We start from the raw sequence: 24,576 nt of genomic DNA, 5'->3' as shown, positions 1-24,576 counted from the left end.
ATAACCTCATCAAATGTTTTGGCCAGAGTACTGAGCCTTGTTTTCAAACTCAAAGTTGAATAAGAAATGAAAATTGAATTGTATCATAGACTTAGTTGTCATGGAATTGAAATAAGATATAAATGGAGGTATAAGTATTGGCCATCTTTCAGTTGCTAATCTTTTAGGCATTGTTTATAATTGGTTTAGTATATCTCTGCTGGGCTGTGGCTCACCCTATATGGGAATATCATTTTCAGGTACAGGTAGCATGCCGCCTCTACGAACATAACTTGGGAGGCTAGGGGCAAGACATACTTTTGTTGCCTTATTTTTTTTTTTTTCTTTTGATGTATTACATGTAATTTCAAGCCAAGGGCTTAATGTGTAACCGAGTTAATACTCTCTTTTGTAACCAAGTGATAACTTGGAAAGCTGTAAGCCCGCAGGGCATTTACTTTTGTTGTTAACGTGTAATACTTTTGTAATGAAGTACTCTGATTATTTGAGGGAATGTGGATCTTTTGTATATAAATGTATGTTTATATTGATGGGTTTAATATTATTTTTTTTTGAGGGTGTGACACAATGGGTCTAGCCCATTTTGCCCATAACCTCTCCCTCTAAAACACTTGGGTACCCCTTGGGACACACCCCAAGTATCTAACCCAAGCCTTATAAACCCTTTCAAAACTTCCTACCAAATCAATGTGGGACAAGCCAATTTACAACCTTAAAGAATTTCCACCAAAACTCCATTTCCATGGAGCACACTTTGGCTTCAATTTCCCATTCACTCAGTAATGGTTTTGAGCAACCAAATACACCACGTGAATCACAACGCGGCATAGAATGCGTTACCACTTTGACCCGAGTAAATCGACACTCGGGGCCCACCTAAAAAATAGACCAAACTTGAGAAAAAATTCTGGTTTTACCCAGAATTTTTCCTATCATTTCCAACAGTTTTTAACAGCTAAATTTTCATCTTTAATTTTATTTGTTGTTAGTATGTGAAGTGTTATGACTTATATTTAGGATTTTTTTTTTTAAATATAGAAAAAACATCACTAAAAATATTTAGGAATTTTTTTTTTAAAAAAAATTGAAAATTTAATATTTACATTGTTAATTTATATTTTTTAGAAAATTATTTATGACATAATTATGATGTCACGGTTCGATCCAGTTCAACCCAACGGTTGAACCAGTGACCCATCCACCCGATCCTTTTCTGGTTCACTCACCGGTCCGATTTTTAAAACCTTGACGGTGACACCTTTTGCTCCTCTTTCTCTCTTCTATCCTAGTTCAGTTTGAAAGTTTTTGAATTGGTGTAAGGAGAGGAGGTAGGTATCTCCAACAATCAAATCTATGGACAATTCCAAGGTTCAAGAGGTAAAAAGCTCATATCTCTCTCTCTATATATATATTTTTATGTCCATATCTATCTGTATGTTTGTTTGTTTGTTTGTTTGTTTGTTTGTTTGGTACATTTGCATTTTCAATTATTGAGTCTCCAATTTGTAGATCATAGAGAAGCAAGTCTTAACGGTGGCCAAAGCTGTTGAAGACAAGATCGATGACGAGATCCATGCCCTAGATCGCCTCGATCTCGATGATATCGATGTCCTCAGAGAGTGCCGCCTTCAACAGGTGAAGAAAATGGCAGAGAAGCGGAGCCGTTGGATCGCCTTTGGCCATGGCGAGTACTCTGAGATCCCCGCCGAAAAGGACTTCTTCTCCGTTATCAAAGCCAGCGACCGCGTCGTCTGCCATTTCTATTGCGAGAATTGGCCTTGCAAGGTATTCATATCTCTGTCTTTTCTTTTTTCAATTAGGGTTTATAGGTTGATTTGATGTTAACATAAAATTACACTGTTTGGTTACTGAGAAATTCGCTCCCAGGATGATTTTCTGTGAGAAAAAGTATTCAAATGTTAATTAGGCCATCTCAAAATTTTCCTCAAATTTGAGTAAAAGGTTGAATAATGGCAGATTGGTAAATTTTGAGTAAACTCAATTTGGTATAAGTTTGGGTCAAGGAGTGGAGTGTGTTTTTGGAGTGATTTTTACCCAAATATAAATTTGATATAGGTTTGAGTCAAAGGATTGGAGATACCTTTGCATATGCAAAGTGTGTAGGGCTATAAAACGAATCAAGTTACTTTCGTTCGGCTCCTCTTTGGCTTTTCAAAATTGACTTTCTGTGTTAACAATCCAAACTTCAATACACTTTAAAACTCATTAAGTTATCGAGACAATGACTCAATAAGCTTATATGCACTGTAAAAACCCAAACTAGTTAAAGCTTGGTTCATTATCGATTTTATTGAATCTTGTTTGAGATTTACTGATCAACAAATCAAACTTGAACACGTTTTAAAATTCGTTAACTTTCAAACTAAACATCAACAGTCTAAATGCATGATTCCTTTTCGGAACCAATAAAAAAGGGTATGATTCTTTTTTTTAAATATAGTCAATTTGGGTTTAGGGTGTCAACGATAACAGAATCTTGTTTTTTTAGCCAATGCATAATCATGATGAACTAATAACTAAAAGATGCATTACACATCATGAGCCAATAGTTTAGAAGATTTGTTTGTTTCATGAGCCAGTGCATAATCTATCTTTATTCCCTAGGGCCAAGTAAAGATTATAATCCTAATTTGTCCCAAAATGAACCACTATGTTGAAGAACCCAATCCTTTTTGACAGGCACAAACTTTTCAGTCCCAATATCCTCCTTGGATTAACATAAAAATCATAATTATACTTCCAGTAACTAATCTTCTGTGCAAGTCCTGGACTTGAAAGTTTAAAATGAACTATATTAGCCTTTGAATACAGTTTCCCCCATTCTCTTTCATTATTTGCCGAAAATCTGATGGGTTGCATATGGTTAGAAGGACCCACCCATATAAGCATCTATGAAATGAAGGAATGGGACCTAGAGAGATAAGTTTTCTATCACCCGTTTGTTACATTTGTTATCATGGAATGCCTTTGTAAATGCCAAGATAAGGAGCATACACCTTGTAGTTCAACTAGTTTCAAATACATGCACTTGCTCCTGAAAAAGAGGCAAATTCTGCATTTGCATGAGATTTATTATATTATTATAAATATAGTGCATATACACAATATATATATTCAAAATGATATATTGTTTTTATTTTTTTATCCACCATTACAAATTACAATATATTTTCATTTTTCCCATTCACTATGGATGGTTTTTTTGTATTGTTCTAATTTCATTGAAGTGATTGTTTTGTTGAAATTGTTTGTGGCTCATTTCTGGGAATAAACAAAATTGAGCTAGATATGTGGTCATCAGAGAGGGAAGGCCTTGCGTCATGGTTTTCAAACTACAACCTTGCAATGTTAGGAGTCTTGTGCATTGAGACTGCCCTTTTTATATGCAGTGATCATAACAAAAACTACAAACTCCATACCTGTTTTAAAATTATTAATTATGGGGATAGCTGATCATTGTTTGTCATTTAAGTTTGCTGATGTGTGCTTCTGTGTTGCTTGTCTGTTGAAGTGTCAGGTATTTAACTGTAATGCATTTTGTAGAGTTCCTGGCAGAGGAAAGAATGTTGTCTAAATCAAATTTTGATGTGTTGGATAAACAGTCTTTGTTAAACAATTCTTCATAGTTGAATGCACAACTGTTTGAGTTTTTTACCACACTTCATTATAAGGTTGTGCACCATCTTAATGGTTTTTTGTTTTTTTTTTCCCTTTAAAATTGTGGGTATGGTTGACTGATTTAGGGATTATTTGAAAGTAGTTTGTAGATTTCCAGCTTGTAAAGCAAACACTAATGCTTCTGGTTTAATTGCAGGTGATGGACAAGCACTTGAGTATATTGGCAAAGCAGCACATAGAGACACGTTTCCTGAAAATACATGCTGAGAAAAGTCCATTCTTGGCTGAGAAGCTCAAGATTGTTGTCCTTCCAACCCTTGCCCTTATAAAGAGTGCCAAAGTGGACGATTATGTGGTACGTCCAAAGGAAGGTTACACAAATCATTAATAAAATCAATTTAGAAAATAAAATTGATGTTTTGTTTAAGTTACAATCCTCTACTTAATGCACTACAGGTAGGATTTAATGAGGTTGGTGGGATGGATGAGTTCAGCACAGAGGAACTGGAAGAGAGGTTGGCTAAAGCTCAAGTTATCTTTTTTTAGGGCGAATCATCTCTAAATCCATCAAAGTCCAGTGCAAAATCCAGGAGCGTTAGACAAAGCTCAAATTCGCACTCATCAGATTCAGATTCTTAGTAATATTACATAGATTGCCTCTTGTTGTAATTCCCTTTGCTTTTTGGTGTGAAGAGTCTACTATGAGGCTTGACATCATCATCCTATCTTATATTTAGAGAACTTGAAAGAGTGTTTCAGGGGCCATTGGAAGTTGGTATTATTATCAGCTTATTTTGGTTCGAAATTCAGTTGGTTATGTAAGATCCATTCTATCACCTCCAAACCATCCCTTGGATGGTTATCGCGTGTGATTGTGTTCCTTTCTATCAATTTGATTTTGTTTCGCATCTGGGTTATAAATTTTTGCTTTGAGGGACCTTATGCTAATTTGTCATTTCTCTCCTTTCTATGATTGCATATTTTTTAATGCTTAAAGAATGCTATTCTCTTCCCTTTTTCTTTGAATGAGATTGAAATTTTAGTTTATTGGTGTCTAGAAATTATGGTGATCAAGGAAAACTTGGTATAAAGCCATTAGTTTTTGGTTCAATGGTGATGAGTCATTGCGATGGTTATAGTAGGCCTCGTTTTGCTTGACTTGAGCAGGCTTAGCCAGAGTCTAGCTTGGTCAGGATTGGTCAATTCCCTCTCTACATTTTTGGTTGAGCTTGGACCCCCCACCGCCAAGAAGGGAAAACATGTTCAATTAGAGGACCATCGAAACCGTCCATTTTATGGTCGATTGGTTCAGACCTTTTGGTTTTGGCTGGCCCAGCCTATAGCGACCCCGATCTTTTCCCATTTGATTATTGTATCCGGACTTAGGTTCCGTAGATTCTGTCATTATATGATTGTTGTTGTTGTCCCATATTTTCTTATTTGAAGTTATTGGATGTGTTGGGCAGGTTTGTTTCAGGTTAGTTGGGTTTAGAAACCAAGTGTTGCTGTCCAGAATTTTGGATCTTCACTCGAGCGAGGAGTTAGTCGCTCGAGCGAGCAGTTGTTTTTGGTTCTTCGCTCGAGCCGGAGTTTGGTCGCTCGAGCGAGAGTTTGCGTCCAGTATGGACCTGTAGCATTGCATTCTTGGCTCGAGCGAGCTTTTCTGTGCTCGAGCGAGGATTTCTTGTTTCTGGTCGCTCGAGCGACCAAGTCTTCGCTCGAGCGAGCCTGTCCAGTTTATATACGCAGCAGCGGGTTTTGATCAGTCTTTTTCATCTTCTTTTTGATTCCAAACCCTAGGTTCGACTTCTCTCTCTCCTTACTCACCTTCTCTCTTAGGTTTGATCTATTTAGAGTGTGTTTCTACCCTAGTTGCTTTATTAAAAAGATAGAGGGAGTCGAGGGCTTTCATTTAATCTGAACATTTGGCGATTTGGAGCACATTGGTATTTGGGTATTCATCTTTGTCTTCTCCATTTGGGTTGTTTTCTTCGAGGTAGGGATTTCCTACTCCATTCTATAAGTTTTGTTCTAAGTTTTAGGTATTTTGATATGTTGGGGATACTTTGGTAATTGTGGGAAAATATGGTTAAATTCATGGAATTGGGGAATTCATTGATTAAATGGCGTAGTTGGTTAATTTAGATCACTCGTCTATTGAATTGTTGGTATATTTATTTCCAAGTCTAGAAATAACTGTTTTGGGCTATCGGTGGAGGATAGTCGTGCTTGTTGTAGACACTACATGTGGATTAGGGATAACTGAAACTAATCATTGATTAAGTCATCAATTTTGACTGCTGAATTAATACAGACATTATGTGTATTGATTGTGTGTTGTATATGTTATGTGTGTGCATACATTGTATTGTGTGGGAGGAGATAGGGGATGTACTCCACGGTTTAGGGGAATATAGGGGATGGACCTCTAAACCGGATTTTGTTTGGGAGGAGATAGGGGATGGACTCCATTAGCATCACTTTTATGTGTGCTTATTTATATAGAAGTGTTTTATTGATACAGCACTAAAATGTGTATCAATCTGGAAGTATGAAGTGTTTTGATTTGAGCTTGAGTCTCATTTGTTTGTTGGCATTGGAAGAATGTGAATATGATATATATAATTCACTGTTGTAAGTTTGGCCAGGTTCTGAGCCATATTGATAATGTTGGAAAGTGGAACGTGTCATTGACATTAGAGTTATGAGACTATAAAATGTTGTAATTGATTATCTTGGTTAACCATCTATTGAATGTTATTGCTTTATTCATTGCTTATATTTGGTTTAGTATATTTCTACTGGGCTGTGGCTCACCCTTTATGGGAACATCATTTTCAGGTCCAGGTGATAAGCTACCTCCAAGGGCTTAGCTTGGCAGGATTTGGATTTCGAAGACCATCTTTAGTTATTTGTTTTATTTGATAAACACACAAGCCTAGGGCTTTATTTGTATTTGAGTTAGAACTCATACTTTTGTGTCCAAGTGTTGGCTTGGAAAGATGTAAGCCTGTAAGGCTTTTAATTTGATGTTACATGTAATGCTTTTGTTTAGTAAGACTCTGATGAATATTATTATGAATTAATAAAGTGTTTTCTTTAAATAATGCATGTCAATGATATATATATATATATATAATGGGTTAATTTTGAGGGCGTGACACAGCTGAAAGAACACTATGTTGTATTCTCACAACAATCAAAGTCAAGTTTCTCTTTGTCAAATTTTGGTTTTTTAAGAAATTCAAATATTTTCAATTAAGGGTTGGGCTTTTTTCAATTGAGAGAGATTAGGATTGAGCAAAATTTAACAAATCTAATGAAGAGAGAGATTAGGATTGTGTAAAAATTAACAAATTGAATGACAATCCCTATTGCGATTTTTTAATAAATCTTAACTGATTTTGTTTTATTTAATAACTAAATAAACTTTTGATCTCCCATGCATAGCATGAGTTTTATATGCTAGTATTCCATATAAAATAAATAAATTGAGAAAATTACATAGACCTCACAAAAGAGGGCAGTGCAGTGCTTTTGGCATTAATTCAATTTGAAGCAATATGTCACGTCCTGTCAAATTACCTAGACAGAATTGCCTACCAACAGGAAGTCTCAAGGAAGAAGGCTAATGGAATATTCTGGAAGCCCTTGGAAGACTTGGGAAATATGGGAATATGGTACATAATTCTATAATGTACATGGAAGAATCTAAGAAAATGTTCTAGAGTATTCAAGTGAATATTAGAGGGATGGAAGCAATAGAAGCTTCTAGAACCTCCTAGAAAAATGGAGGTGGTAAAAAATTCTTGTACCTACTTTTAGAATAAGGTAGATGTTTGTATAGATATTTTTAGGAAGGATTCTAGAATCCTCTTGTAGAGTAAGGAAAACTTCCATAAGAAGCTTCTTCATAGTCATTTTCTTGTATGCTCTGCAATATTCTAGAGAATGCCTAAGATGCCTATAAATAGGAGAGGGGTCTATTTGATCCATCAATGATCCAAGAGTTGTAAAGCTTTCTCAAAGTGAAATACAAAAGGCATTCTCTCGAAACTCTCATTGTCTTCTTACATGTCTTTCTTCTAAGTTTGTGAGTTAGGCTAACTTAGCATCATCAACTGAGGCTTGAGATTGTCTAAGTGCCGCACAGAGTGCTTGGAAATTACCAAGGCCGTGACAAGTAGCTTTGGATAACAAAGATTAGTTCCTATTATCGGAGGCCAAATTTCACTCTTATCCCTTATTCCAAGGTTTCAGACAAGTTTTAAGAAAGGACTTGGATATAAGATGGGATCCCAAGATCCATCGAATGTTGTTAAGATCTCAAGATCATCATGTGGAGATGAGAGACATTGTCACCAAATGGATACCCAAGTCTAGTCTTATTCCCTATTCAGAACTATGGAACAAGATGCAAAGAAGGATCCGGATAAGAGGATCCCTTTGCGTACAATTGTTCTCTTCAGTGTAACTCTTTCTTGTCAAGAGGCCATAACCAACCCAAGCAAAATGCAGCAGAGAGACTAAACCATGAAAAAAACACACACAAAAGTATGATATTATAAAAATTCAAAACACTAGAGCTTTAATAATAATAATAATGTATAACAACCAACAGAGGGAGGGAAATACCCTGCAGGGATAATATAATCCAAACAAACACCTTCCTCCCTTATTTCTTACAATCTGTTCCACAACAAAAGCCTAAATTAGAGCAGATCATAATATATACTAATACTAATTTTCACGACTCTTATTTTCTAAACTACAAACAATCAAACTAAACAACCATTAAAAAAACATCTAGCAACAAAATAACTATATAGAAGTCCTAGCCAAAAAACCATTAAAAAAACATCTAGCAACAACATAACTATATAGAAGTCCTAGCCAAAAAGGGAAGTGCAGATAGAGTATATATATGCAAATCCACACTATGTTATGTCTCCCGTTTAGATGGAAAGACATGCTGCTGCTTGGTGCCTCGGGTCACTGTCAGCACCCTCTTCCTGTAGGGGTGGCTGTGTAAGAAAGGGTAATGCTTCTGAATCAAGTTAAGGATTGTTTGGCGAACACATCCCCAAAATTTTCAAGGCAAGAGCAAGAAGTGAAAACAATTTATCAAATCAAAACATTATAGAAGGAAAAAAAAAAAAAGAAGAAGAAGAAAAAGAAGAAAGAAAGCAAGAAAGAAAGAAAGGATCAAACTCATTCCAATTTTGGATAAAAAAAGTTCCTGGGTACATCGCATTACTTGTAAGCATATTAAGATATTTTTCTAAAAACTTTCCAATTTCAATGCATTCGAGGGATGGGTAAGAGCAAGAACTAAAAATAATTTACAAGTCAAACATTAAAGAAAAAAAGAAAGTATATTTCAGATTGGAATCATTCAAATTATAGATAGTTTTTTTGGATACATAGTATTTATGTAAATGTACAACGATTGTACTCAAATTTTTGCATTCCATATCTGAATTCAAAAAGTGCATAAAAACTCAAAAATAAATTTTCATTTGTTTTTTAATTTGTTTTTAAGAAAAAAAAATTATTTTTTCAAAAAGTGCATAAAAGGTTTTTTTGTTCTCTAAAAAATATAGAAGAATACAAAATAAATAATAAACAACAGAAGTAGTTCCCAAACTAGTCTGTTTTGAGCGCAAAATTCAGCCACTAAACAAACAAAAGAAATGGAAAAAATTTATTGTTCAAATGTCAACAACTTGCGTATGATTTCACTCATCTACTAGGAAATTGGTTTGCACATAAAAAAATCGCAAAATCTTAGATTGTCATGACATAAACAAACCTCATAAGGTAATAAGTAAAATAGAAAAGACTCTGAATTTATGAGCACTCCTGTCATGTCATCTCTTCAAAACAACATTTCCTACATTCTAAGAAGAAGAAAAGAAAAGAAAGAAAGTCCCCCCATACATGCCGTCTATCACTACACATTTACAAGTTTGTCGGTTGCAAGGCCAAACTGAAGTCAACCTTTGCCAGGATCTGCTCCATCGTGCACATCCAGATTGCTCCTTTCTTCAACATTGTTGTTGCAACGAAGCAGATTTGGAGTAGCTGAAAAAATTGTGTGGTTCTCACCAGTTGGGTCATGAGTGGTCTCACCTTCCAGCAAAGCAGATGCCACATTCTGTGCACTCTCACTTTCAGGCAATGAAGCAGACGTCGTATTTTGGGAGCTCTCATTTTTGGGCACAGCAGTTGATGCCACAGTGGTTGATGTAGCAGCCTCTGCTACACTGGATTTACTTGCTCCATCTTTCCCACCACCTATCACATCAGCATTATGAATAAACAGCAGTGACTAGGAATGATGAATTAACACATTCAAGAGAACTAAAGAAGGAATAAAAAGAAATGAGGATGACTACTTAAAAAATGTTGGGTCAGGTTTTTAAATTGGATCTAATATTGGGTTTATAAACAGGTGGATAAAATCTGAACCATTAATTTAAAAAAATGCCGGCATTGCGAGCATCCGAGCAACGGACTAGACATCCAATTCGGAAGGACCCTGGCCTGATAGAAATTAGTCATTTTCGTGAGCAATGATCTGGTGAATTTTTCATATATACAAGACGAAGTGCCAAAACAAAAGACGAGACATAAACAGAGTTTTAAACACACAAGCATGTGCACACGCACACATATAGGTCGTGTGAAAGGTAGAAGAAAGAAAATTACAGTCTGGCACCGATTCAATTTTTCTAAATACTACAGCAGTTGGCATTGGCCCCGGACACACGTATATGTTCCCAAAATATTGGGCAGTGTGAGCAAATAGAAAATAAGCAAACTCAGAAATAAGAAAAAATGATGACTGAAAAAAATGAGAAGTGGACCTGAGAGGGAGTTTTTATATGCACTAGGGCCGAGCTAGGCTATGGTGCTTTGGTGGGCCGCTCTTTGGGCCGCAGTAAGAAAAGGCTAAGTAAAAGGGCCTTGCAGTTAGCTCGGTCTAAAAGGGCCTTGTGGTTAGCCCAGCCACCCCGATCGGGGTGGAAATTAGCGCGGCCAGTGTTGGGAACCGAGGTATTATGGCTCCTTATGGTGGACTTTGCCCTGGTTAGCACGGTCAGTGCCTGCTGTGGTTAGCTCGGTTTCAATGAATACAACCGAGGTACAAGTGAACAAGAGCCGAGCTATGAGTTGCATATGAAGGTATTGGTTTGAGTGGCAAAGAGGTATTGCTAGCTCGGTTACATTGTTGTCCAACCGAGGTAAAACCATCTCACTTGGTTTAAGCAGTGAGGGGGGTGTTGAAGGATAAGCATTATCTTTCAGGAGTATGAATCCTAGGAGGACTCTACATGGAGGAATAAGAGTCCTACTAGGATTGTGCTATGCGGAACCTATAAAAGCTCACAACATAACCTATGTAGAGGTAACGCAACTTTGACTTTCGGAATACACAGAGCTTTTGTCTATTTATCTATTTTGCGAACTTAGGCATCGGAGGGGTATCCGGCACACACCCGCCAGCTAGCTCACGCTTGTGTTTTCAGGGAATAAAGCGATGACGTTTGGAGGAGCGTAAACTTGATCAACAGGATCATACAAGAAGAATTATTTCGTGCTCGTACAATTGGCGCCGTCTGTGGGAAAACCAGAGTGAACAAAACCTCTTGATCACGTTTTTCCTCTCTAATTGGAAGTAATGGCGCACAATGAAGATTTGCTGCAGTCCACTATCGACGGACAAACCCCAGAGGGCGGTGGGAGGCGCGAAGGATTGCCTTCTATCCCTCCCATGGCGGATTTAGAGCCCCAACGACAGAACCCCCGGAGGGATGCCAGGGGGAGGCGGGCTAACAGCCCCCGTCGCTCTCAAAGTCCTGAAAGACAAAGGCGGATGATCGACCCTCAAGTTCTGGAAGATCGCGTGAAGGGGCAGGACGAACTAATAAGGAGGATGGCGGTAGACATAGAGTTGATGAAGCGCCAGATAAAAGGAAAGGGGGTGGCGACATGAGAGGGGCGCAAAGGAAACACGACCCCTCGCCACTCGGAAGATCGTGGTAGGCATACAACACCATCGCAAGCAGAGAGTAGGAGCCTGAGAACAAGCGACACTCAAAAAAGGACATCCAGGACTTGTTACTCCAGGTCTGAGAGAACGAGAACTGAGAGGACATATATTAAGGGAAACACCTATCGGCCCTGGCGCACGCACTAGACGGCATCCAAGCAGACGGAGTTGCCTAGATCGTTCGATTTGCGAATTGTGCTTGAAGAAAAGGCCCGATGGAAGGAGGATACTAGGGCACGCGACCCGCGTAGAGTTTCAGCCCTTCAGCAGTTGGCTCCTCGGACGCATGGGAGCGTTGAGGTAGGAAAGCCTATACCGCGCCTTGCTTACGAACCAACAGATAAAGCATTAGCAAGGTTACAGAGCTCGCCGTTCGTTCCGGCAATTGAGAACGCACCACTACCTTCAGGCTTTCTCCAGCCCAAGTTTACCACTTATGAGGGGAAGACCGACCCCTACATACACCTAAGCCACTTTCGCCAGGTTATGGTAGTATACCGGCAGAACGAGGCCTTGATGTGCATCTTATTCCCGTCTAGCCTTGGCGACCTAGGCCTAACTTGGTTCGAAAGACTACCAGAAGGCAGCATTGCCTCCTGGGTGTAATTGGCAGAGGCGTTCGTGACTAGGTTCATAACGGACACCAAAACTCCAGTGGAGATCGATCAGCTACTCTCCATTGACATGGGCGACAAGGAAACGTTGAGATCCTACAACAGTCGCTACTGGGAGACTTTCAACTAGATAGGAGATTGCTCCACAAATCTCGCTATTGCGCAATACAAAAGGGGTTTACCAGTCGAAAACAAGTTGAGGGACTCAATTACTATGACGCCACCCCTCACGATGGAAGCCTTGGTGGAGAGAGTGCACCAGCATACTCGGGTAGAGGAGGATGGCACCCTTGCTAAAGCAAAATCTGGTACAACAGCAATACTAGATAAAAAGACTATAACAAAAGTCAACATGGTGGAACGATCAAGAAGGAATGGGCAAGGTAGGGGGCGGGCCAACAGAGAGGACTCAGACAAAAGGTGGTTAAGAGTCCACACTGCCATTACCACGGTGTTCAAAAAACCAATCTATCGAATTCTAAGTGAAATACGCGATGAACTTTTCGTCAGATGGCCAGCAAAATTGGGAGAGGCATAAAAAGACTATGACGAAAGGTCCCGGTGCACCTTCCATGATGAAAAGGGGCATCACATTGAAAATTGCACGCCGTTGAGGCAGCATTTGGAGGAGTTAGTGGCAGTTGGACATCTGGACCAGTACATAGAAGGAGGGACACAACCAGCCCCCCAGAACCACAATAACCCAAACGGAATGCCGATCGATGCCCCACGCCAAGGCGTAATTAATGTAATACATGGAGTATTCGAACCTGAGCGGGTATGTGAGCTCAGGGGAAATATCTAAAAAGCTGAGCACTTAAGGGAGGTATTAAGTGCATAACCTGCCATCAAAAAGGGGAGAACAGAGGCCACGAATGTCATATCTTTCTCAGACAGAGGCTTGGCAAGAATATACTACCCTCACAATGACGCACTGGTCGTCACTTTACGCGTCAAGAATTATGACATCAAGCGGATTTTGATTGACCAAGGGAGCTCGTGTGAGATAATGTATTACGAAACCTTCAAACAACTGAAACTGGAGGACAGAGACTTGGCACCAGCAACATCTCCCTTGATCGGATTCAACTCAATGCCAGAGTAGCCAGTAGGCAAGATAATCCTCCCCGTCAGAGCAGGAAGCATGACGACACAGGTGGAATTTTGGGTATTGAAAGTTCCTTCCACTTATAACATTATCTTGGGAAGAACATGGTTGCACGCCATGCGATCGGTAGCCTCAACCTACCATCAAGTATTGCGGTTCCCCAACGAAACTGGAGTAATTGAAGAGGTCTTTGGAGACCAAATTATGTCCAAACAGTGATTCGTCACAGTAAATGGCAGCCGAGCTGCCAAAGGGTATGTACAAATGGTGGAAGAACCTGAGAGCAATGAATTATTTGCGGATGTTGGCAAAGCTGCTGAACAAAAGGCAGTGAAAGACTTGGTACAAGTAAGGATAGATGAAAAGAACCCAAAAAAGACCTTTTTGCTCTACTCATCCATGCCCAGCACTAAGAGAATAGAGGTCATGGAATTCTTAACCTCTAACATCGAAGTGTTCTCCTGGATGCCGTATGACATGCCTGGCATTGACCCAAACTTCATCTGTCACCAATTGAATGTCCACCCAACTACCAGACCAATTATACAGCGCACCTGTAGATCGGCACTCCACCACGCCAAGATAGTGGCGGAAGAAGTGGGAAACCTTCTAGAGGCAGGAGCTATCAGAGAAGTGCACTATCCCAAGTGGATATCCAATACAGTGGTAGTGCCAAAGAAAAATGGAAAATAACGTGTCTGCATGGACTACAAAATAGTCAACAAGGCATGCCCTAAAGATAGCTTTCCCCTATCCAGGATAGACCAACTGGTAGACTTGACGGCAGGCCATAACCGACTTAGCTTCCTTGATGCGTATAGAGGTTACCATCAGATCACTATGTATGAACCTGACCAGGAGGTCACATCTTTTACAACTCCTAGAGGGTTGTATTGTTACAAGGTCATCCCCTTTGGCCTAAAGAATGCAGGGGCAACATTCCAACGGATAGTCACCAAGATGTTTGAACCATTGTTAGACAGAACAATGGAGGCTTACATTGATGACATGGTGATCAAGAGCAAGGATGAGAAGGACCATCTCAGGGACCTAGGTGAAATGTTCCAAATCTTGAAGAAGAACAAGTTACGTCTTAATGCATCCAAGTGTGCGTTCGGCGTAGGATCAAGCAAATTCCTAGGCTTCTTGGTGACCAACCGAGGTATAGAGGCAGACCCCTCTCAAATCAAAGCAATCCAGGATCTAGAGAGGCCCAACTTAGTAAAAGAAGTGCAGCATCTCACTGGCATGGCAGCTGCACTCAACCGGTTCATAAGTCGGTCGTCAGACAGATATTGACCATTTTTTCAAGCAGTAAAGGCCAAGTTTGAGTGGGATGAAGAATGCGATCGCGCCCTAGCAAGCCTGAAAGAATACATGTCTTCTCCACCATTACTGGTAACCCCAATACTTGGGGAAAAGCTTTTTTTGTACCTGGCAGTTTCACAGCACGCAGTCAGCGCGGTGTTGGTCAGAGCAGAAGGAATCCAACACCTGCCCATCTTTTATGTCAGCAAGACATTGCTGGGCGCAGAAACCAGGTACTTACCATTGGAAAAAATGGCCTTAGCCTTGATGATGGCATCAAGGAAGTTGTCGCATTACTTTCACGCCCACACCATAATCGTCCTCACAGCTTTTCCATTAAAAGCTTTGTTTGAGAGGGCGAACTTCTTTGGGCAAATCTTGAAGTGGGCAGTGGAATTGGGACAGTATGATATCAAATTTCAACCCATAACCGCAATAAAAGCCCAAGCTTTGGCAGACTTTGTGGCAAAATTCACACCAAGAAGTCATCACATCTGCCTAGTTGACTTGACGGGTACAACCGAAATGGAGATGGAAAGCGTCGCAGGAAAAGCGCAACCCCTGATACAGGATGCCCAGCCATATCCCAAAACAGACCAGAGTGACGAATGGGAGGAAGAAGCAGACCATGCTACACCAAGTAAAGACTCATCAACAAGTAAAAACTTGGTACAATCAGATAATGAGGGGCAAAAAGTAGGTGTGGACTTGGAAGAAAACATCAGTAGCACTCACGACCCCAAAACATCATCCGACCCCTCTACCTGCTGGAAGTTCTTTGTGGACGGAGCATCCAATAGGCATGGTACAGGACTTGGCATAGTCCTCATCTCACCAGATGGCCTAGTAATAGAACAAGCAGTCAACCTAGACTTCCCAGCATCAAACAACGAGGCGGAGTATGAAGCGCTTCTGGAAGGACTGAAATCAGCACTCTACATGAAGGCCACCGAGCTAATGGTCTACAGTGACTCACAGCTGGTGGTAAACCAAATTTCGGGCGACTACGAGGCAAAGGATGAGAGGATGGCTAAGTACCAAGAGTTAGTCAGAAAGGAGATCATGAAATTCAAAGTAGTACGGATAGAGCAGATCGGTTGGGAAGAAAACAACAGAGCGGATGAACTAATAGGCTTTGCGTCAATGGCAGATACATCCATCCCATATCCATTACTAATCGACTTCCTACCACGACCAAGCATTGAAGAACCCGAAGCAGCTGAGGTATGTTGTGCCAAACTAGGCCCTTCATGGATGGATCCCATTATAGTGTTCTTAAAAGACGGCATTTTACCCGAAGAGAAGAAATAGGCCAACAAAATAAGAGCAAAGTCACAGCAATTTTGGCTCTCTCCAGTAATGGCCCTATACAAGAAATCCTTCACAGGACCCTACCTGAAATGTGTCTATCCTAGCATGGTTGAGGCATTCTTGTTGGAGATACATGAAGGCGTATGCGGGAGCCACCAAGGAGGAAGATCATTGGCCTACAGAACAATTTCACAAGGATATTGGTGGCCATACATGCAAGCAGATTCAGAGAAGTATGTTAAGAAGTGCGAGAAATGTCAGAAGTTCGCATACTAAATACATCAGCCAGCCAGAGAACTCCTACCATTAACTAGACCTTGGCCCTTTGCGATGTGGGGCTTGGACATAGTAGAACCACTTCCAATGGCACCCAACAACAGAAAGTTCTTTCTCGCAGCAACATACTACTTTACGAAATGGGTAGAAGCAGAAGCACTCGCTTCAATAAAAGAGAAAGATGTAAAGAAGTTCGTCTGGCAAAATATCATCACTCGGTTCGGTATACCCAAGGCTCTAATATCTGACAACGGCACTCAGTTCGATGGCAAAATTTTTAGAAGCTTTTGTGAAGAATACAAGATAGAATTCTACAACTCTACACCGGCATGCCCCCAAGTAAATGGCCAGGCGGAAGCATCAAACAAAGTCGTCTTGGATGGATTGAAGAAAAGGTTAGAGAAAGCAAAAGGAAAGTGGGCTGAGGAGCTTCCTCATGTTTTATGGGCTTACCATACCATACCTCGGCGTTCAACTGGAGAAACACCATTCTCCTTAGCCTACGGCATGGAAGCAGTAATCCCACTGGAAATTGACCTCCCCACCATCAAAAGCGAAAATTTTGACCCAGAGTTAAATGGAGAAGCCATAGCCTTGGAACTCGACTTAGCGAAAAAAAAAGAGAGAAAGAGCACTAGTTCATATCGCCTCATACCAGCAAGAGTTATCCAGAAAATATAACAAGACAGTACATCCGAGGCAATTCAAGATTGGAGATTGGGTGCTGCACAAAGTAATGGGAAACACCGTGGTACCCGGAGATGGCAAATTAGGGCCCAATTGGGAAGGACCTTACAAAGTGGTTGGATTAGCAGGAAAATGGGCATACCACTTGGAAGATAAAGATAGCAAGGCCATTCCCAGGCCATGGAACACTGTCAATCTCAAACTATTTTACTTTTAGCTTTTCTTTAAACATACTTGTAGTTTTTCTCTTTTCAATAAAACAAGTAGTTTCTTTTCAGTATACTTGTTTTCTGCTGTAAAAGTTGTTCTAGTAAGCTAGGGGCATTGAAAGCAGGGTTGGCCGAAATAACCAACTTTGAGCTCTCTTCAGCCAAGATAAGGATCTAAGCTGAAGAGGTTGGCTGGAAAAACCAACACTTCTCCTAAGTTGAGGATAAGGATCGAGGCTGTAGGACGTTTGGCAGGAATAACCAAACACTTCACTCTAAGTTGGCAGGAATAACCAACTTTGAGTTCTCTTCAGCCAAGATAAGGATCTGAACTGAAGAGGTTGGCTGAAAAAACCAACACTGGGCTCTAGGTTGGCAGGAATAACCAACTTTTAGCTCTCTCCTAAGCTGAGGATAAGGACCTAGGCTGCAGGACGTTTGGCAGGAATAACCAAACACTTCACTCTAAGTTGGCAGGAATAACCAACTTTGAGTTCTCTTCAGCCAAGATAAGGATCTGAACTGAAAAGCTTGGTTGAAAAAACCAGCACTTAGTACTCTTCAGCCGAGATGAAGATCCAGGCTGAAGAGTGGTTGGCTGGAAAAACCAACACTTAGTACTCTTCAACCGAGATAAGGATCCAGGCTGAAGAGTGGTTGGTTGCAATAACTTTTAGTGATCTTCAGCTGAGGTAAAAACCTAGGCTGAAGAGGTTGGCAGGTATGACGAGGTAGATTTCAAGGCTAAGACCGAGATAGGTATCTCGGCCAAAAAATGATATACTTCATGCAGATTACAGTTGGAAAATAATTGCAAGCATGGAGTAAATCGAACTTGAAGTTAAGGAAAACAAAAGAAGATTTCATTCAATATTCAAGATAAAGTTACAAGAGGTGGGACTTTAGTCCGGTTACACATTCTTTCCAAAAGCAAAAAGAAGAATACAGCATCAAGCAAAGAGGTCGTCAAGATCCGCATCCAGGTCAACTCGGAGCCCGGTTTCAGCAGGTAGCTCGATCACATTTTCAACCAAGTCTTCCACCGGTGGCTCCACCCGAGCTAACTGAACAGCAGGATCATTGGCAACGACCGGGGCATTGTCAAGCTCTGATGCCTCTTCTTCGTCCTCACCTTGAAGAACTTTTTGTTGAATAGCATAAGCATACTCCGCCATGAAGCCCGGTATGAAATGCGGAGGAGGGTTGAGGAAGACCTCGGTTTCTAGACCATGACCGAGCTGCATCACGGCCGCCTTCCACCCACATTTGAAAAATATATCCTTAGCAGCTTCGCACTGCAGGATATAGGTGGCTTCACCTTCTTTGTAACTGCGGTCTTCCGTGTCTTCCAACTTCTTCTCCAGCTCGGTTATCTCGGCGTTCTTCTTGTTCTCGAGCTTGGCCAGGTCACACAGATATTTGTCTTTCATTACGGCCGCAGCCTTCTACTTGTCTGCTTCAGCCGAGCTGACAAGTTCAATGAGTTGAGCTAGTTCATTTTGTAGCTCAGCCACTTTCTTCTTGGATTCCTCTAGCTCAGTTGATTTAGCATCGGCCTCCGCCACGGCCTGCCGCGTGGTCTTACGTAGCTCCAACACCCGCTTGTGGGCGACATGGTTCTTCTGCATGGCCTACAAAAGGAGAGATAGCTATTGTGAATGGAAACCGAGTAAACAGATTGTATAAAATGAAAAGGCGATGAGGAGCACTTACCAGCACTATTGACTTTGTCGCCGACCGAATGGCTTTTAGCTCGATCAAGTGGTCGTGGCGTTCCATGTCAGGGGGCAAGCACACGCTCTTAGCCAAGTTGAAGGCGAGAGTGTGGTCTTTGTCTGCCACCACCGAATCAATGTCCTAAATGGCTCGGTTCCGGTATGATAATTTTGGGGCCCATTCAAAAGGGCTAGATCGGTCAGAACCCGCGGGCTTTGGGCTCGGTTGGATGGTTTGAGGGAGTATGGTTTCATCCTCGTCAACAAGGCGTGGCTCGGTTGTGGAAGTCCGAGCATGCTTGCTTGGCCGAGATGATGCCGGCTGATGGGTAGGAAGGGCCACCACGGCCTCTTGTGTTTGGCCGATTGGTGGTACATCGACCTGATTTGTCTCGGTGATAAGGGCCCTTACTGCTATCTTCTTGGCCATTTCTTGTTCGGCAGTTAATAGGATGAGGTTGATTTGTGGAAGGGTTGGATCGGGTTCAGGTGAGGGTTCCAAGAGGAAATCTGTCACTCTGGTCTTTCGCCTGTTGCTGTATCTATATGTCAGCTCAAAGTTGAGTAGCTCGGCCCAACCTCGATTGGGAGATCTCGGTGCGGCGCGGAGTGTGTCAAGGTTAGGGTAACTGTACAGCGACTTTAGATGGTTTAAGTCTGCATAAAGGAAAAAGACAACGGTTAGTACGGTTGAGAATGAGAACAACAAAGTAAAGAAAAGCATGAAACTGAGTCGAGGTATTCATACCGGCTACGCCCTTGTTCCAGTTTATTTGGTCGCCCGGGATCTGGGCTTCCTGGTTTTCGAAGTTACCAAAGACCCAGAAAAAATCATCATCGTTTACATCTTTATTTGGGGTGTTTTTTATTATTTTCTTTCGGCGGCGTCTTATTCTTAAATAATAAACCCGGCCATCTTCGTTCTAGCCTAAGGAGTATTGGTGGAATAGTTTAGCTAAGCCGAGGTTAAGGCCAAGCCGGCGGTTTAGCTCGGCGACGCCATTTATTATTTGGTATGAATTTATGGAAAGCTGGGTAAGGCAGAGATTTGTTTGTCTGAGGAATTCACAAAAAAGAGGCTGAAAGGGAAAACGGAGACCGGCCTCTACGATGGAAATAACGTTGAAAGGGACGAAGCCCGGTTTTCGCCAGGGGATGGTATCTAGTTCGGCTAGGGAGAGGTGGACGTCGTCTGGAATTTGGTAATCCTTTTGGAACTCGGCTATGGCCCCTGGAGAGTTCACTAAAAATCGATACTTCCCCACGTGGCCTTAAATTACGTATAATTTAGCTCGGCGTTGAGATGACCTTCAGTATCTCGGTTGAGCGTGCAAAGGTATGCCTAGCCAACCTAAGTCAGTCTGCAAAGTGAAAAGGAAAAGTGTTAAGCACAGATTGTTGGACCGTGCTAGACGTAATAAAGGTAAAATAAATTAGTCCTAGCTCGGCTACGGGGGATACTATCCGTTCTTAACCCGATTGGAGCGGAAGACTTTAGCTCAGTTAAATGGAATGAGAAGTTCGTAGCCCGGTTGGAGTTTAAGGGGCAGCATTCTTAGTTCTGTTTTGACTAAGTCAGGAAGTCGGTTTTGGTCCCAAGTTATAGCTCGGTCGGTGATTAAGGCTTTCTAGCATAGTATTGCGCAATCCTAATACGGTTCGCTAGCTCGGCCAAATGAAACAGAAGGTACTTAGACCTATTGAAACTACGAGTATGACATGAAGTTTTAGTTCAATTGTTCAGTATTGGCTAGGTTCGCCACTAATACAAACAATTTCCTAGTTCGGTTGAAGTATTATTTTGGATCAAAAGTATTTTTTCCCAGATTGTTTGTGAATCTAGTGGATCTATTACATGGTTCTTGGGCAAAAGTGGTCATATCCCATGGAAATTACAAAGTGTTTTGAGAACATACATACTACACTATGTATTACAAAAATAGTGCGAAATAAACGAAAAGGAAACAGATTTGAGCCACTTAGCAGTCAAGAATGAAGGAACTGAAGATGGAAACAATATCTGCAAAAGCACGAGGTTCATAGGCACTGTGGTTGCAAGAACAGAGACTCAGAGGAAAAGAAAGAAGGAAGATGAATAGTAGAAACGAATGGTTCAAGGCATATGGTTTTGGTGTAAAAAGAGTGAAAAAAGGCGGGACGGTTCAAATTTTTCAGAGTACGAAGACGGCGTGACAGCTACGCTGGGCCAATGAGAGTTTTCCACGTGTCCATGGAATGGGAAGCAATTCAGTTACAGCAACTGAAAAGACGTTTTGACCGGACAGATTGGTAGCTTGGTGTGAATTTAGTCCGGTTGAAGGCCGCTTTTTAGCTCGGCAGGTAGAAGAGTAATCCCGATCATGCTACACCGATGGAATTAAGAGGCAATTGAGATGGAGTTTTAATACGCACTAGAGCTGAGCTAGGCTAAGGTGCTTTGGTGGGCCGTTCTTTGGGCCGCAGTAAGAAAAGGCTAAGTAAAAGGGCCTTGCAGTTAGCTCAGTCTAAAAGGGCCTTGTGGTTAGCCCGGTCACCCCGGTCGGGGTGGAAATTAGCGCGGCCAGTGTTGGGAACAGAGGTATTATGGCTCCTTATGGTGGACTTTTCCCTGGTTAGCACGGTCAGTGCTTGCTGTGGTTAGCTCGGTTTCAACGAATACAATCGAGGTACAAGTGAACAGGAGCCGAGCTATGAGTTGCATATGAAGGTATTGGTTTGACTGGCAAAGAGGTATTGTTAGCTCGGTTACATTGTTGTCCAACCGAGGTAAAACCATCTCACCTGGCTTAAGCAGTGAGGGGGGTGTTGAAAGATAAGCATTATTTTTCAGGAGTATGAATCCTAGGAGGACTCTACATGGAGGAGTAAGAGTCCTACTAGGATTGCGCTATGCGGAACCTATAAAAGCTCACAACATAACCTATGTAGAGGTAACGCAACTTTGACTTTCGGAATACACAGAGCTTTTGTCTATTTATCTATTTTGCTGACTTAGGCATCGGAGGGCTATCCGGCACACACCCGCCGGCTAGCTCACGTTTGTGTTTTCAGGGAATAAAGCGACGACGTTTGGAGGAGTGTAAACTTGATCAACAGGATCATACGAGAAGAATTATTTCGTGCTCGTATATTAGAAGCGCCAGCAGCGAGTGTATTTGTATTTGAGGGCACTGATGAACTTCCAGATCCTTTTTTCATCTTTGACTGCAGATATAGAACCAAAATCCAAGATATATTAGTTCCATTTGCTCGTAAATTCCTTTTCCATGCAATTGTAAATTATACTCTCATAATGCTCTAAATCTAATAAAAGAACAATTGCTAAAGTTGTTTTTGCTACTTCTGCAGACATTCAAGCCAAAATTTAGTCAATAGGCCACAGAAGCAGCCAAAGTAGCTAGTGTTGAAAGACAAAGCATAATAAAGTGCTAATCACCTCCTAGGAATTAATTTACATTCATTTACACAATGCATTTTGGCATGCTAACCAAACACCTCTATAAAGTTTACTCAATTAAATACCTTGGCATTTTCTTCACAATACTTCATTACGGCTGGAATGTTCGTGTAATGTGTTACTCAAAAGACAACCTAAGAAGGGGGGGTGAATTAGGTTTTATAATTAAAATTAATAATACCCTAATAAAAATTATGATTAGCACAATAGATAAATATAATTAATGAAATAAAAATAATTAAAACAAGTGTCTTAACAACTATGTCAGTTAATGATTTTAGCACAGTAAAAATGTGAAATATAGCTATGACAATTTAAAATAAAATAAAGAGATAAGGAAGAGAGAGGCAAATAAATTTATAGTGGTTCGGCTTCAACTCGGCCTACGTCCACTCCTCAAGCTTCACTTGAGATTTTCCACTATCTTCTAGCTTCATAGGGGTGCTAGCAACCCCTTTACAAATGGAGCAATTCTCCATGGATTTTACACAGACTTCACAAGTCCAAACCCTTGCAAATCTTAGGTGATTCACAATCACTCTCGAGATTTCAAGAATACAGTATTTGCAACACTTTTATAAGATGAAATGGTATTTTTGCTTTCAAAGAAAGTTTACAATAAATATCTCTCAAAGATATATATATAAAATGAAACTTTGATTTTTCTGTAAATCTCACACAGGAAAGATGAGCTTAATGCTATAAGACTCAGTGTATAATTTCTGAGAATAGATGTGAGTGATTGTAGATCAAAGAATATTTTCAGATTTTTGTAACTTGTTTACATTAGAGGATTTGGTATATATAATGAAAATTATAGCCGTTTATAGCCGTTATATTCATTTAAATTTATAGTCGTTTATAACCGTTGTAGTCATTTGAATTTATAGCCGTTTATAGCCGTTGTATTTCCATCATTACCAATTTGAATATCTTTCACTCCATCATTACAAATTTGAATATCTTCCACTTGAATCTTTTGAACCTTTTGGTTTTTTGAACCTTTATAGCCGTTTATAGCCGTTGTACTTCTATCATTACTAATTTGAATATCTTCCACTTGAACCTTTTGAACCTTTTGGCCTGCTGATGTGCTAGGCTGTTTGAACCTTTGTTTTGGGCTGTTTGAACTCCTGATTTAATCAAATATTAAATACATTCTAACAACATTTAAAATAAAGGTTTAGGTGAGAAATAATAGAACAAAATAAATTTTGATTTTATTAAAACATAAAATCATCAAAATAAATGTTGATTTTATTTTTCTCTTTCAAATAATCAAAATAAATTTTGATTCTATTTTTCTCTTCCAAATAAATTAAAACATAATTAAATAAATCATCTAACAATCTCTCCCTTTTTGATGATGGCACACAATGATGTTTTGATTTGATTTTGGAGTAAGAAAGGCTCCCCCTTAAGTCATACTCCCTGAATTCATTTCTGCATACATAGGTTAGCACATGTGTAATAAATAAGCTCAATTAGAGACATGATATGAAAATAAGATATCAAATTATAAATACATAATCATCAGATTAGTTTTCAAATAATATCATAGTTTGAAAAATAATACCATAATACATAACATCATATAATTTCTCTCCCTGCGACATTATCAAAAGGAAATCATGGGTTAGAATCTAGAGGATGAGGAGGCAAATGATAGTGAGAAATGACATCAAAAAAATAGATAATCAAAATAGACATATATATATAGATATATGATTTGCCCGTGTCTCTTTTTTGTTCATCGAAAATTGCGTCGGACACGGGTCCCCTCTTTTGCGTCAGCCGACCGACAAAAGCGAGACGGGTCAATCAGTCAATCAACTGCCTCGGCTCTCTCTCCCTCTTGTCGTCTTCTCCTCCGTCTTCTTCTTAATCACTCTCTTCACCTTCTTCTTCCTCATTCGCTTCATGAGAGAGAGAGAACAAAGAGACTGAGCAGAGTAGAGCAGAAAGGTTACAAAAAACTACTCTCCTTTCGATTACATCTCGCTCTCCTACTACATAGCCTCGTCCCATCCCCTTACTCTCTTTCCGGACCTAAATGATCCCGGAAGCACTGCTGGGCCGAGTGCCCCGGCTCCCACTCTTCCTAACCTTCCTATGATGTCGATTGAGCAAATAATGGCAGCTCAATCAAACATTGAAGCCAATCATTTCACACTGACGTCCTGTATGGAGATGGTG

General features: G+C 40.5%; 1 protein-coding gene across 1 annotated transcript; it reads left to right on the top strand.

Moving 5' to 3' along the window:
- Positions 1–1,353: 1,353 nt before the first annotated feature.
- LOC114259295 (thioredoxin domain-containing protein 9 homolog) lies at positions 1,354–4,560 on the top strand. The gene is made up of 4 exons (XM_028199307.2): positions 1,354–1,377; positions 1,510–1,785; positions 3,836–3,994; positions 4,096–4,560. The coding sequence occupies exons 1-4, from the start codon at positions 1,354–1,356 to the stop codon at positions 4,183–4,185; spliced, it is 549 nt and encodes a 182-aa protein (XP_028055108.1). The 3' UTR covers positions 4,186–4,560.
- Positions 4,561–24,576: the final 20,016 nt, after the last annotated feature.

Source organism: Camellia sinensis, chromosome 13 (genome assembly GCF_055761805.1).
Source record: "Camellia sinensis isolate YWXY chromosome 13, ASM5576180v1, whole genome shotgun sequence".
NCBI lineage: Eukaryota > Viridiplantae > Streptophyta > Magnoliopsida > Ericales > Theaceae > Camellia > Camellia sinensis.
Note: the sequence above shows the minus strand (reverse complement) of the source record. Positions and strands in the feature narration are given on the sequence as shown.